Raw genomic sequence first — 15,263 nt, forward strand, 5'->3', positions numbered from 1 at the left:
ATATTTTCAATGTTTTCTTTTAAAATATTTGCAAGCCAAATTTATATCACCATAAAAGCCCATGTATTTTACTGAAGAGTCCCACACTCTAAGGGCACATATTTAAAAACTTCCCTCTTAAAAGCTCTTATGGTAATCCCTCTCTATACCACTAGCTAAAAACTTCCAAATACTAAGTGCTAATGCACTTCATAAGCAACAGGAAATCCCTACTCCCAGCACCAAAGGGCCATATATTTAACCAAGGATTTCAATCTGGCGTATTTCCATGATTTTTTCTTGTTGCTTTGTCAAAAGAAGATTTTCCCATAAATGCCTTTCCAAAATGTTCCTTCAAGTCTGAATGCAACATATGTGCTGTCTTGTATTGCTGTGAATCTCAAAAGTCAGGCATGGTAAAGAAAAATAACAAAGTAAACTCGAAAATGCCATATGGACATTTAGTTAGCAAAAACACCACTTTAAAAACTAAGCAAATCATGTGAATGCTAAAATTAATGGAATCAAAACATTAGCGCAAACAATTTCTCCTTCTTTCCCAACCTTTATAGAAAATACTTTACTGAAACATTGTAAATGGTTGATTTTCTCCTGTTAACACAAAAGCACAGCAAAAGGACAGAGCCACTCAAACTACAACAATGTGAGGAGGACTGGGTTAAGAAACACTAGAAAAGGATGTATGCAGAAAGTATCAGCTCTTCAACATGAGCTGTGACTACATTTTGTTTGCAAGCTTCTGTTCTGGAGATTTGAGAAGCACAGGGAATATTACAGGTTAGTACTTTGCTTCACACACAGGCATTTAAGTAGAGTTGACAAAACTTTATCTATAACTAAACTAAGAGCATTTTAACCATTTGATAGAGATATGAAAATAAAAGACCTAAGATGAATTCTGGTTTTAATGTGACCTGTTTAAATATAATAAACAGGGTTAAAAAAAAAAAAGGAGGAAAACAAGTTTACCTGCAGCATTCAATTGATCCGCAAGTTCATACAACAACTTAAAATTTTCACCACTCTTCAAGCCCCGCCCTTAAAGTTAAGAACAAAAGAAGATCAAGAAAGAAGAACATGTGTTTTAAGATTTTTTTTGCCTATGTAAACCTTCTGTACGAGTATGAGCATTTGCAAAGACACAAAGATATGGTTGCACAGGGTATTTTTGGATACATTACTAGCCAGTATTTAATATTTGGAGATTTAGCTTTTGTCTTTGCCATTAATATTTCATATGTATAAACCAACACCACTCTGTCTTGTTTACTTCCTGCACACAGCACCATCAAGGTCATTGTCCAAAACCAGGGAAACAGAATTTTTTTAACTAATTTGTGCTCCCTCTGCTGGCTTCATGAACAAAACACTGTAGTGAAATTAGTAAGAAATCATTTTAGCTGTATGCATACAGTAAAAATCACAGTCCATCACTTGACACCTAAGGAGCAGAATACAATCAATACCGGTTTTAAAATCATTAAGGTCATTACATAATAATGTTCAGACTGACTGAAATGATCAACAGTAATTTTGATATATGAAAAAACATGATACATTTCCATCTAAAAAACAATTAATATTGCTAACATTTTAAAGAGGCTCATCAAATATGAAAATGTTCTTACAAAGCCTCCCAGCATATGCTAGACTCGTGTATTACCTCTTTACAAAACACATGTTGGGTGCTTCCCCAGTAGCCCCCATGGAATATTTCAGAATTACACCATAATTTCCTTTTTTTTCCCAATGTATCACATTACAGACATGATTCACCAGGAGGTGCCATTACTGCAATGCAACATCAGCCAGCTTCCCTGTGATCACTCACCCCCTGACACCACCACTTTGGCGCTGGTGAGCTCCGGCCGGTCGCTCTTCGTCAGCTTCTGCTCAATCCACTCCGAGATCCCGACGGGCGCTGGGGGCGTCACTGCAGTCGCCACACGGGCCAGGCACCCACAAGGAAAAGAACAAAGCATGTGTGTTCAAGCTGCAACCTGAGCTCAAGCTCAGTTCCAAGCTCATTCATAACCGATTCTGCCGCGAGCTTTTGCCGAGTCCCAGCAGCTGCTCCTGGCCCTGAGGAACGAGCCTCATCCACCAGCTGTGCTCAGGGAACCTACTACAAACTGCACCACAAGGAATCCTGCTGCACAGGTGCCACACACTGACACCAACCCAGCACAACAAGTGTGAGCCTTCCTGTCACAGGCAGACGAGTCAGGCAATGCACCAGCAGTGAAACAGCAATTCAGTAACGTTTGACTTCTGCCACCCACAGACGTTAGGAAATACAGGATGGTCAGAGGCAGGGACTAAGCCACAAAACAAAAAGGCCCACAGTGAAAAACAGGAGAGGTCACCAAAATGGAACATGTTACCCATAGTAGTTGTGAAGTCTCCACCTGTGGACATTCTCAAAGCCTGACTGGACACAGTTGTGGGCAACATGATCCATGGGGCTGGACTAGATGATCTCTAGAGATCCCTTCCAACCTCAAATACTTTGTCATTCTGTGACTGGATTTCTCAATTATCAGCTACACTGGCTTCATTAAATTGTACTGATTAGTTAAATTGAACTGATACAGTTAAAACTGATCTAAAACCCTGTATTCTCCAATCAATTTAAACTGCCACTAATTTAGCTTGATGATGTAATGCCCTTTCTCAAGTGCAATATGATTAAACCAAAACTGCAGAGAGCCAAACACTCCTATTTTTGCTCAGTCTTGTTTTGAAAACCAATCTGGTTATTCAAACAGCTGTAACTTGTCCTTTCTTAAAGTTTCAAGACTGCAGGGGCAGACGTTTAGGCAGCGAGTGGAACAAGCATGGATTTCAGCACAGATAGTCTCAGTTCTGGTCAAAGAAAAGGAAGTAACTGTGCAGATAATCTCTGTCTTCTCTTACCAGACATCACTAAGAAGTGCAAGAACCTGTAATTAAAAACATAAAGCTAACATTATGACAATCAGTTTGCTTTGACAAATACTTCTACAAAACACCACCAGGCAGTGAGCAAAACTAACTCTACTGAACAAAACAAGAGCATCCCAGAACAGATACTCACACTTTTCTACACTGGCACTACCACCACTCACTGGTGCAGCCTCAAATGAAGTTCCCCGTACAGTAAACACTTTGACTGCTTCATCACACTGCACAGTGCAAATAATATTTCCTAAAAAAAAAGACATTAAAAATAATAAAGATTATCAGACATACCGTGCTTAAAAAAAATATATAATATCAAAACCACATTAGCAGTTGTACCAGAATATGCAACATCCGCCAAGGTACTTCCAAAATTGCAGTTTTAGATGACTAAAACTTAGCACTTAATAAACAGCGATTACTAATACTTTCATTTATGTTTTAGCCCTGTGTTTCTAAAGATGAATACAAATCCTCTATTTTCAAATGATACAAAGTATTCATATAATCTCTTATGAGTAAGATTTTAAATTTCAGAAGGAATGAAAAAAACAACTTTGAAAATGCCATTCTTACACATAAAGAATGTCTACAATTCAAAGTAGATCTTTAATCCTGTTGCATGAATTTGTCAGAATTGAAGACAACGAGGCCTCCCTCAAGTATCTGTGGGACTGTGTTTCTCTCTACAATATAATATAATACTTCTGAAGGCTGCACGGAATGCTAAAAGAAAAAATGCTGCAACATTCATAAACATTCAACTATTCACAAACTAAATCACCTTGAAACTGTGAGTTACTGGGAAGGAACTTAAAGTGCAGCACTAAACCACATTCTAGTACCATAACTCAAAATGTGATACCCTGCTGGTACATGTGGTACAATCTTTACAGTAAAATTAAGAAACAGAAGCTAATGAGCTAATATCTAAAATAAAACACAGTGTCAGCCAAGCATTAGGGAAACAGGACTGAAAAAAATAATCACAAATTAAGGTAATTAAATATTAGAAATAATCCATTCAATGTCTTCATAATTAGAAAAAATAACCCTGTGGTATCTTAAATCAGAACTAATGCTAGTCCTATTAAATAAAGCTGGACAATTAACCTGATGTCTTATGCTTTCCAGAACCTGATCAGAACAAACAGAGTACATGGAAAGGATGGGACCAAATTCTGTTCCTTAAGGTGACAGACATGGGTCTGACATGCTTCTACCAAAGCCCTTGGAATTATTTGCTTTCTCGCACAGGGATCATTGTGTCCATCCCCAGGATTCATTTTTTATTAATCACAGCAATTGAGATTGTAAAGGGAAAATTCCTATCACATTCCAAGGTTTTAACATCAGGATCATGTAGAAAAATTAGCACTACTGGATTCTTCATTGGACAAATACCACACAGATTTTGAGATTACCCACCTGCATAGATAGTTCTCACAAAAGTATTTGGGGACTTAACTTCAATGATGTCAGAAACAGGGGCAACATCAAGCTTGCCAGCCACTCTGGGAATAAGATTCTAGAAATTAGAGATAAAAAGTTAGCAAAGTAAGCTAACTAAAATGTACATGGTCAGTAAAAGAACACTGCTGACCCGATTTCATATAATGCTGTCTCCAAGACATACAGAACTAAGATTTTTGAAGGGCTACTCATGTAGCTGTAGCAGTCAAATAAAGCCCCATTACTGTAATAACATTAGACATTTTATGAGACTTACTGTAAGTAAACCCGTAATTCAATATCTTAAATTAGGAGACTTATTTGCTTCAAATATTCTAAAACTGAATATAGATGCCATTTACTCAGAAAATGGACAGTTAAGGACTGTTGAGCTCTTGGCACTTCAAGGGAAAAAAAATGGTGCTTTCAGAAGTTAGATGCCAGAAATTATAGGAAAAACACCCTGCACTCTTCCCTCCAAAGCAAAAAAAAAAAAAAAAAATATTCTTATTAAAGTATATATTCTCTTGCTCCAAAATTTACTCCAGAAAATTACTTAGCACCTTTAGGAGTGGGAAGAAGGATAAAAAGAGCAGCAGAAATTATGAAGAAACCAATGATAAGATGATTATTTGCTTTTTGTCTGCCTCCTAATCTGGTGCAGGAAAAAAAGACCCAGGTCTGAAATCTTCACTCACATGAAGCACTCAAAAATGGCAGTGTAAGCTTTAAAGCAAAAGCCATTAATTCCTACTATGACACTGCAGATAAGAAAAAAAATTAAAACATTTAAAACTTAAGGTTAATTTCTCTTAGCAAAAACACAAGCGTGGGGATTGCTATTGATTGGAAGTGAAAGCAGGCAGATGGAAGGCTGATCTCATTGCTCGTCCTGCGTCGGCAAGATTTCTCAAGGATCCTTTTGCTCTAATTTTCTGCACCACTGTGCTGCCCAGATTCTTAGTACTGAGGCTCTCCATGTACTTACAAACACATTTAAAAAAAAGGTTTTGAAAAATTGTATTTTCATTAAAAACCATCCTGGCTGGAACTTAGATTTGTGTTATTTATTTATGTTTACAGACATTTCAATGTACATGACTTATCTCACAGATGCAAATCCTACTCAAAAAAAAGTTTGCTTCCAATAGGTTTGCACACTCTCATTTCAACATGCAAATAACAGATTTTTCATCCCAATTTGCTGTGCTTTTCCTTACAATTTTCATGCTTTCAGATCACTTAATCTGCTTTGCCTTATTGCACATTTTGCCTTGTGTCCATAGGATTGGCTGGTTACCACAGAATATTTCTTCTATGCTATTTTTTTCACATCAGCTCATAAAAGAACTCAAACATAAATCATGAAATCTAATGACCTCTTAAGCAAACTACTGTAAAATAGTTTGCAAATGCAGAACTGTCCATGGCTGATCTCTCTCAGGCCTTTGATTCACACTCTTACATACAGCAGTGTCTGTCTCTTTTCTACAAGAACTTTTTGATGCTCTTTCATCTACTCACCTTCCCAAAGGCAGATGCTCCAGCGCAAATATGGGTGTAATTAAATTTTTTATGAGTTTCCACAATCAAGGGAGTCAGCTCCTCTGAGAATAAAAATGTACTGCTTAGCATTTACAACCATCTTATTTTCAATCACAAACACAAATACACTTCTTTTGTCCATAGGTAAGAACAACTCTCACCTGCTAGAAATCCCTTGTACACATCATGCTGAGCCACGAGAACTTTTGCAACACCCTGCACTTTGCTGAGTTCTGATGCTACCTGTGATTACAAGTGAATTATTATTAGTTTGTGTTTTGTGTTTAACAGGCACCACAAACATATAACAAGGGAGTCCCCACTGCAAATAGCTCACAGCCTACAGATTCATAAAACCAGAACCAAATGTACATGAATTCCAAAATCAGAACAGACCTTAACAGAATAAAATGCAGGTCTTCTGATTCACAGCACAGCTCCTTATGGGATAATGAAAATGAATGTGTGAATAAGAGAACTACGGAGCAAATCAGCCTCAGGAAAACTTGCCTCCTGCATGCAGGGCTCCACAGCAATCCCAGCATTTCTTACAGCAGCCAGCAACAGCCACACTTGAGGATTATTGCTCAGTACTCCAATACAATCACCAAGAAACAATTCCTATTTAAGTTCAGTCAGTATCTACCAGACAAACAAATACAAATGTACAATGCTGTTATGATTTTTGTTCAAATTCTAGGAGCAACCCTTTGTTTCCATCTGACTTTTTGCCTACTGAAGCAATGCGTATTTAAATTTATATTTATGCACTTTTTTTCGTTTGAATTGGCAGAAGTGAAGTTTAAATGATAAAAGGGTTACTACAGATCAGAGAGAAGAGGACTGACAGCGAAGTCTGGAGACCACATGCATCGTCCAGAAACACTGCAGTTTTACTGAGTTTGATGAGTATCAGTTTACCCTCAAAAATTAACAAAAGGAAATAAAGAAAAAATCCCTAGTAGCTGCTGCAGAATATCTGTTTCAGTCACTGGCTCTTAAATAAAAATCTCTAAACCTTCATTTTTTATAAAATACTTTTTCCCACCATAACATACAGACTCCATATATTTAGCATTAAAACAAACAAAACATTCACAATCATTTTTCTCCTACGCAAGTGCATAGAATAAGGAAAATTAAAGACACATGTCAGGTAATTATTTCTTTTTTTTACTTTTTATTTTCTTGATTTAGATAAATATTGGCTTCATCTCCACCTCGAACACCTACTGAGGTTTCTCCACCTATTTGTTAATAAGCTGCCCTAAGTATGCCTTCTTCATGAGATACTACATGTTGCTTTCAAAATAACAGTGCATAAACAGTATGTAAATATTAGGCACAGTTTTTTTGTACTTCTACTGGTCACACAATACCAAGTCATGCTGGAATAAAAGTGTCACTAATGTACTACATTGTCTCTAGAACTGGCACATCAAAATTACACTAGAAATGCACAGCTAACGTACAAGGAACTTTTTACATACATGAGCAGTATGATAAAGTTAAAAAGCACTAATTTCAGAATTTCAGGTTGCAAACACTCTCTACACAACTACTGACTGCTTAGTAACAGCAACTTGCTCAAAAGCCCAATTGTTGTTTCACTTCTGCTGGTTTCCATTTAAACAAGCAAAAGCTTCTTTCCAAATTCTTAGCACTGCAATATTTGTCGTTTAAACTTTACAGAGATGTATCTTGTTTTAAAAGTTAATTGTCCTTTAGTCCTATAAAAATTTGCTTGCTCAAGCATGTAACAACCATTATTGATACCATTCCCTGTAAAATTAAATCTATATCCGTATTTTCTCTTTAGAAGAGAAGCAGTTTCAAGTGCAGGACTTTTCTGGCAGATTAGCAACTCCTGGCACAGTTTCTCCTGACTACAGATTATTTTTCAGGCTGCCTGAGAGCGTTGTTTCACTGCATTCTTTATTTCACTGGTATGAAAATAGCCTTTCCTACCTTGTCACAGCTGGTACCAGCCACCAGACAGGAGACCTCTCCTCCCAGGCGCTTTGCTGCAGTGATGGTGTTGAGGGTGATGGGGGTGAGGGATTCATTGTTGTGTTCTGCCACCACCAAGGTGCTCTGGCACCTCCGGAGCACCGACGCCTGCAAAGCCAGAGAGACACACACCAGTGGGAAACTTAGCATGGAAACCAAAACCTGTTCCTCGGGGCATCCAAGGCTTTACAGAAATTCATCACTTATGCAAGTCGTGAAACACTGCTTGGCTCATTCTAGATAATTTTTATTAAGTAAAGAGAATACATAGGGTGCTACAAAAAGGAAAATACAAACCCGCTTGACTTCACCTTGTCTGTAACATGCTGTGCTTAAACTGAAACTCCACAGGAAAATACTGAACAAAATTAAGAAAAAACATTTTAACACATTATATTCCAGCCCAGTTGATCAACTTAACCAAGTACCTTAAAGACTGAGGATTAGACAAGGAAATCAACAGTTGCAAATAAATATTTACTTGGTTTTCTAGGGCGGTTCTCAGGCAGTGTTTTATTATAAGTTTTAAACAAAATCTAGCTACAGAACCTACTTTTATATTTAGAGGCAGAATTTTATGCATTAAAATTAAGCAGCAGCAGCTGACAGCCTGAAAATACACTAGGAGAAACCTTTACAGGCATCAGGTTCACTTTTCCCTCTTTTCCTTCAAAACATTTGAGCACCACAATTTAATGGTCCTTAAATAACAATTTTGACCAATTCACCATCCATACACAAACTTGAGCTTCTAAAGCAAAAATGAAAGGAACAAAAAATAAAAAAGGCAAAAAAGTGCTATAAAACCAAACCAAAATATTATAAATTCTGAGACCTTCCTCTCTGATATTCAGGTTTATGTGTGAAAAGCATTATTCCTCAAGACTAATACTAGGGTAGAGAAAACATTTTGGATGGGAACAGGAATAATATTGTCCCTCAAGCGTTTGTTTACCCTACATAAAGCAGTGATCAGTGTGGGATGGAACACATGGTAAACCAAATAAATTAATTAATATAAGTAAGGAACAAATACTAATACAACGCTGAAGATGCACAGCCAAACACTACTTTTTTTTAATTTACATACCAACCCCATCTCCCCTCGTGCCAAACATGTACCTGCCTACAACTTCAAATAAAAAAAGCTTCAGAAAATATGAGAGGCTAAAATATGCATCTGGACTTCAATCCCACAAAGCCTACCAACATACTGAATTTCAAACACAGCAAGCAAATCCCAAGGACTTCCCTGAAGCTAATCACAGTGTACAAATAAAAATACAAAGATAAGTTTTTGCAGAATCTGAATCACAATTTGTCCTTTTGATTAAAACAATAAGATTTTGTAGAAGTGCTCTGCATTTAATCTCTTATGCTTCAGGTTAAACATAATGCTTATACTTGCTGTGATTAAATAGTATAAGCTCCTTTGAAACCAATTGCCAGTAACAAAATATTTACTGTCACTATAGCTCAGATGCTGTATTTTTGATTAAGTTTCATATATCACCTTCAATAAAAGTTACGAAATTTCAGTCGCCATTTGAAGAATAAATCCATGCCTTTGTGGCAAAAAGCCCACTCTCCAATGATTTACAGTTGTGCCATGGGATAAAATGGACCATACTCCTGGAAAATCCTCAAGTTTTCAAATTTCCAAAGGGAGACACATGCATTTTAAGCACACACTTATTTCTGCCTATATTATCACTTTTCCCCAAAATAAGCACTGCACCAGCACCATCATTCTGTTAAACCATTCTAGAATAAACTGAGAAATAACTGGTTTTTAAGCAAAAATAATATGAGCAATAGAAATTGCTTAAGCAGACTGGCTATTACAGTATTAATCAGGTATTATTTCTAAACCAATAATCCCACATTTTATATTTGTGGGAATATACAGAATATGCACACCAGAAGATCACTTCATGGATGACATTTCTGAACGTAAAGACAAGACCAGATCCAAAATAAATTTAAAGTCACATTATATATTATGGGTAAAAATCTAGATGACAAACGAGATTTCTATGTGAGTCTGAATTTTATATACTAGGACACATGAAATAATTTCCTCAATAAACAAAACCAAACCAAACTGACTTTGTTTGTTATAATAAAGAATCTGCAGTAAAACCAGAGGGTAATTCATTCAGTCATATGGTCCTGAAAGCTAAGAAGCTGCAGGGAGTCAGTGACAGGACAGGCAGTCATTTTGATGAAGTTACTGTCCAGCTGCACGTGTGGGAGAACAGCCCATCACTTCACTGACATCATTGCTGCTCTTGGGCAGGATGTCTGCTTGGGAAGCATCAATAAAACAGGTAGGTGGAGAATAAACCTAACCAGCTGGCAGCAAGGAAAGAAAGCACAAGAAATAAGACCCACAAATCAATCAAACTGTTGAAAACAATGCTTTAAGAAGGAACAGCACTCAGTGCTTGTGCCATGGAAGGTTCCTGGTGAAAACCAAGCTCTGGAAAATAAGACTGCCCACAGAAATCACCTCCAAATAAACATCCCACCACCCTGGGCACCTGAGTAGTTTCTGCAGCATGACAGCAGGTAATGACATCCCAGCACCACGGAGGTAGAACGGGGAAGTTTCTTTTCCTCAGGTTTAGGTACAAATCACAGTTACAAACCTATGTTTCCTCTACAGCAGAAGCATCTGCACTTCCTCTCTGGTGGAAACTCTGGACAGTGACTCACTTTATACAAAAACTAACATTTGTGAATGAAAACCACCTAGAATTTCCAACTTCCCCTTCCCTCCCCACTATCAACTGTAGAGCAAACTTGGCCTCTAACTTCCAGGTGTTTAAAAGTTGCTAAGATGAACTCAGATGTGCAGTATTGATCAATTAAGCCACTTGCAAAATAGACACAGATTCACTGCACTGATTGTCTCAAGTTTCCCCAAAGCACTGTTTTGCTCCCCACCGAGGAGCCCACAATATTTTCCAACCAGAGCACAAAAAATGTAAGTACAATATCTGGATTTCTAGACTCCAGACAAAATACCAGATATTGGTCACTGCTACTGTCACAGTGTAACATCAGCACTCTGGGCACATGCAGTACATGTGCAGAGGTGAAGCCACCACCACACACCTCCAGGCACCCACTGGATGTGCACGGGTGCCCTGCCCATCACACACAGCACTGCACACTGAGCTCCTCTTGGTCTTTCAGCACACAGGCCACCTGAACATGCCCAGCACTGCTCACAAACAGATTTGCTGCTTGTATGCTAAAAAACAGTTGCATCAAGAGCTGGAAAAACCTAGAGGGAAGTGTGGTAAGTCTTTGCTTGCTGCTTGGTGAGATTGGTGTGCAGCAACAGTGGTGGCTAACTGCCTGCAGCCTGCTCCAAGGACACTGGAATTAGGAAATCAGCTCCAACTAAAACATGTGGCAGGCACAGCAACACAAGATGAGTCAGCAAAAAAGTTGTTCCAAGAAATGCCAGAGATGCAACAGGTGAATTCTACATAGGCCCATGCTCCAAATATGCATCAATAAGAAACAGGGTGCTAGAAACTTCACCTGGAAAATAAAGTTTGTCTCTATTTAGAAGAGCCATTGGAAGTTACAGGAACAAAACCAAAACAGACATTCACAAGGCAGAGCACCAAACAACAGGATCTACAATGGTATCTCTAGCGCTGATTTTCTTAGCTATAAAAGCAAACTGGCCAGAACCTAAAATTTTAAAACTGCTTATTAGGAATTCTGGATCTCATAGAGAACCATTAACACAGGGCAAAGTTCCCAAGAAAGAACTCCAGAAACTAGCAATTGGAGTGTTACTAAAGATAAAAGGCTACATTCCTAAACAACAAAGCAATGCCTAATTCTAGTAAGACACAGTCTTGTAGCTGTAAAACTTTAACTAAATAAATCTGGTAAACTCAGAGAGAGAGAAGAGAACTCAAGCATATACTTCTAGAACCTCCCTAAAGACCTGGCTACAAAAGAGGTCTAAGAGACAGCTCTATAACTCCAGGAAACACTAATTAGAAAAACAACACTAAGGGCACCCAAATTAAAAAGGAGCTGTAACTGCAGCAAAGAACAACAATAAAAAAATAAAACCACTTTGTGAAAAGGATTTGGCAATCATAATAAAGACTTAATATTACAAAGGGACTGAAGCAGCAAGAGAAAGACAAAACACACAATAAAATTTTCCAAATACACCCCTTGCAAACCAGTAATAAAAATCAACAAAGCTATTTTGAAATACAACACTGAGTGTATTTAAACACAGGGAAGCCCCTAAATCACTTATTCCTACCTCTGCACCCAGATTTTGTGCACTTGCAGTCTCAAACCTCCTCAGTACACCTCCATCTTTAAGTTGTACAAAAGTTCAACTTTCCCTCCTGCTCATACTCCACAGGCTTCTCTCATCATCTTTTCTCTACACTCCACTCACTCTTGAGCTGTAAGTGTCAGCAGGGCTAAACTTTGCACTTTTCAAAATGTGAAACAAAACCAAACTGTGAGTTTGTTTCACTTCTGTCACAGACTACATTGTTACACATACACTGAAGATGCACACAGAGTTTTAGGGCTTTATTTTATAATGTTACTGATGTGTATGGCTGAAAACCAAGCAGCTGAACTCACGTGTCCAGGCCATAGAACTGAATTGCGCAGCGAGCATGAGAGTAAAGTACTATTTACACAGTAGTATGATTCAGAGATCATCAAGACCTTTGCTCTACAAAGCCTGCAGCCTAATGAAAACTGAGACATGATTACAACAGTAAGAATTTTCTGATTAATTCAGTCATGTCTGACCTGGTCTACCTCTGCTCATCTTTTAAGAGATTTTTATCACCTGAAACCATTTAATATATTCATAATTACTATTTTAGAGCTGTATTGAATTGTAGTATGTGTAAAAGCCTTGGAGAGCTCAAAAAGAGACTTGTGAGACTTAAAGCTGTTTACAAGGGCTATTTATACACAGTTCTAGTGGAGGGGCTATCTCCCAGTGCACAGTAAGAAACTGAAGAGATATTCGGGGACATCTCATCAATCATCTACTCCAATTAACCTTGAGTTCACCTAGACCTCGGTAACGCGGCCAGCAGGACACCCGGAGCAGCAAAGGGCCTCCAAAGCCCAGCACTGAGCCGCATGAAGGTCACACAGCAGCAGCAGCAGGCGTTTGGCATTGGCTTCTCCACAAGTTGAGATAATCACGGCAATCACATTTCTGCACAGGTGTGACTGACAAACGGTGGATTCACCTGCAATAACGCCGAAAGGCTCTCCTTGAGCCACTGATATTCTTCTAGTACTCTTAAGAGTTGACAGCAACAAACTTTAGAAGGTTTCTCCACCTGTTACTCCGCTTGTCCTGCTCAAGGGTGGATGCGAGCGAGCACCCCCGAAGTTCAGGACTTCCCTGACACCTGCGTTGGCTTTCCCTCAGCTCCTGCCTGCCGGGCCGCTGGAAAGGCCTTCTGGACCACCCTGCGTCCACTCGGAAACTTTATTTTTGACAGAGGGAGTGGGAGGAGTCCGGCGGAGAACTCGGAGCCCGGCGGCGCGGGGCTCTCGCCTCTCAGAGACCCCCGCGACCACCGCTGCCGGGCGGGAGGAGCTCGGCCTGCGCCCGCCCCGCGCCCCCTGGGCCCCGCTGGGCAGGGCTGCGCGGCCCGGGCCCGCCCGCACTCACCGCCCGCCGCAGCCGCTGCGCCGCCGCCGCCCGCAACATGGTTCCGCCGGCCCGCACCGCGCCGCTCTCGCGAGAGCACGGCCGGCCCGCCCCGCCCCGCCGCCCCATTGGACCGGCCGGCGGACCAATGCGCGGCCGCGGCGGCGGGGCGGACAGGAGCGGAGAGCGCGGAGCGGCCGCGGGCACGGCCCTGAGAGCCCCGCACGGCCCTGAGAGCCCCGCAGGGCCCCGCATGGCTCTGAGAGCCCTACATGGCTCTGAGAGCCCCGCACAGCGCTGAGAGCCCTGCATGGCTCTGAGAGCCCCGCAGAGCCCCGCACGGCTCTGAGAGCCACTCACGGCCCCGAGCCCTCAGAGTCACTCACGGCCCCGAGCCCCGCACGGCCCTGAGCCCCGAGTCCCGCACGGCTGGCTATCCTCTCCCGCACGGCCCTGAGAGCCCCGCACAGCCCCTCACGGCCGGCGGTCCTCCCGCGCTCCGCTCGGCTGTCTCTCCGAGCCGCCCGCTGTCCCCCCGCACGGCCGGCTGACCCCGCACGCTCCCCCGGTACAGCTGGCTGTGTCCCGCGGCCCGGCTGGCCGTGTCCGTCCGCCCCGCACGGTCCGGGCCGTGCCGGAGGGCGAGAGCGAAGCTGCCGCTGCCGTAGGGGCCGGCCCAGCCCCGCGGAGCCCTCCCAGCCCACACTGACCTGGCACCAGCGCCAGCCTCCTCCGGTGCGCCGCTCCCGCAAAGGGTTACCGCCTTAAAGAGAAGGAAACACCAGAGAGCAGAGTTATGCCTTCAAATGCCGGTGCTCCTTGCCAGATCCTGTCCTAAGCCAATGAAATGTGCCTTGCGAAGAGAAAGGAGAAGTCTCAATTTACGGCTGCGGAGCCAAAGCAGCCGGCGGGACTCCGGCCCCCGCCTGCGGAGCCGGGTCCCCGGGCCGCGCTCCCGCACGGCGGCCGGAGCGGCGGAGCGGGCGCGGGACGGGGCGCGGGGCGCGCTGCAAAGGGCAGGAGTCACCGCGCTGCCCACCCGCTGTCCGCACCTCAGACCAGTCAGGTGCCACGAGCCCGGGATGGCATCCTCTGTCCACGGCAGATTTCTGGCTCCCTCACCCACACCCCTGTGCTTGGCCCCAAGCAACATTAGGCAATAGCTCATGAGCTCTGAATAATTTATAGATCTATTTTATTATTATTATGATTTCCCAGAATCAAGGCAAGACATCTTGTGCCTGCCCCTTACATGGCACCAGGGTGATCCAGGGACCAGACTGAGACTTGCTGTTTTTCCATACATCTGTATTTATTTCTGGGTGTCAAGGAGTGGTATTTAAAAATCAATGAAGCAAAATGTTTCAGGCCAAATTCTCTGTGCTGTGTGCTATGGCTCTCTGAAAACCTGATGTCCTGGAGAAGCTGGCAGGAGCTGCCACACTGGAGCAACTGGTCCTGCCAGCCCAGAAGCCCCAAGCACACATGGATTTGGGACGTTCCAGAATGGAATTCCCGTCCCAGAGGTCACAAGATAGTCAAGAATACAGTTTCTTCCTCCCCATCCTGAAGTGGTTTAGAGTGTAAATAAACCCCAAACATTCCCACCCCCCCTGCTCCCAGCAATTATGGCCAT

The 15,263-nt window shown here is 41.7% G+C and overlaps 1 protein-coding gene across 1 annotated transcript in view; it reads right to left on the minus strand.

Annotated features, from left to right (window-relative positions):
• The window catches only part of ETFA (electron transfer flavoprotein subunit alpha), a 29,049-nt gene extending 15,310 nt beyond the window's left edge, over positions 1–13,739 (minus strand). Inside the window, exons 1-8 of the mRNA XM_064389728.1 lie at positions 13,649–13,739; positions 7,906–8,055; positions 6,099–6,180; positions 5,917–5,999; positions 4,369–4,468; positions 3,077–3,187; positions 1,832–1,933; positions 970–1,038 (exon numbers count right to left, since the gene is read on the minus strand). Of these exons, the coding sequence (XP_064245798.1) occupies positions 970–1,038; positions 1,832–1,933; positions 3,077–3,187; positions 4,369–4,468; positions 5,917–5,999; positions 6,099–6,180; positions 7,906–8,055; positions 13,649–13,687 (736 nt within the window). The 5' untranslated portion in view covers positions 13,688–13,739. The remainder of the gene's footprint in view (positions 1–969; positions 1,039–1,831; positions 1,934–3,076; positions 3,188–4,368; positions 4,469–5,916; positions 6,000–6,098; positions 6,181–7,905; positions 8,056–13,648) is intronic.
• Between the last annotated feature and the right edge of the window lie 1,524 nt (positions 13,740–15,263).

This window comes from Passer domesticus, chromosome 14 (genome assembly GCF_036417665.1).
Source record: "Passer domesticus isolate bPasDom1 chromosome 14, bPasDom1.hap1, whole genome shotgun sequence".
Classification (NCBI taxonomy): Eukaryota; Metazoa; Chordata; class Aves; order Passeriformes; family Passeridae; genus Passer; species Passer domesticus.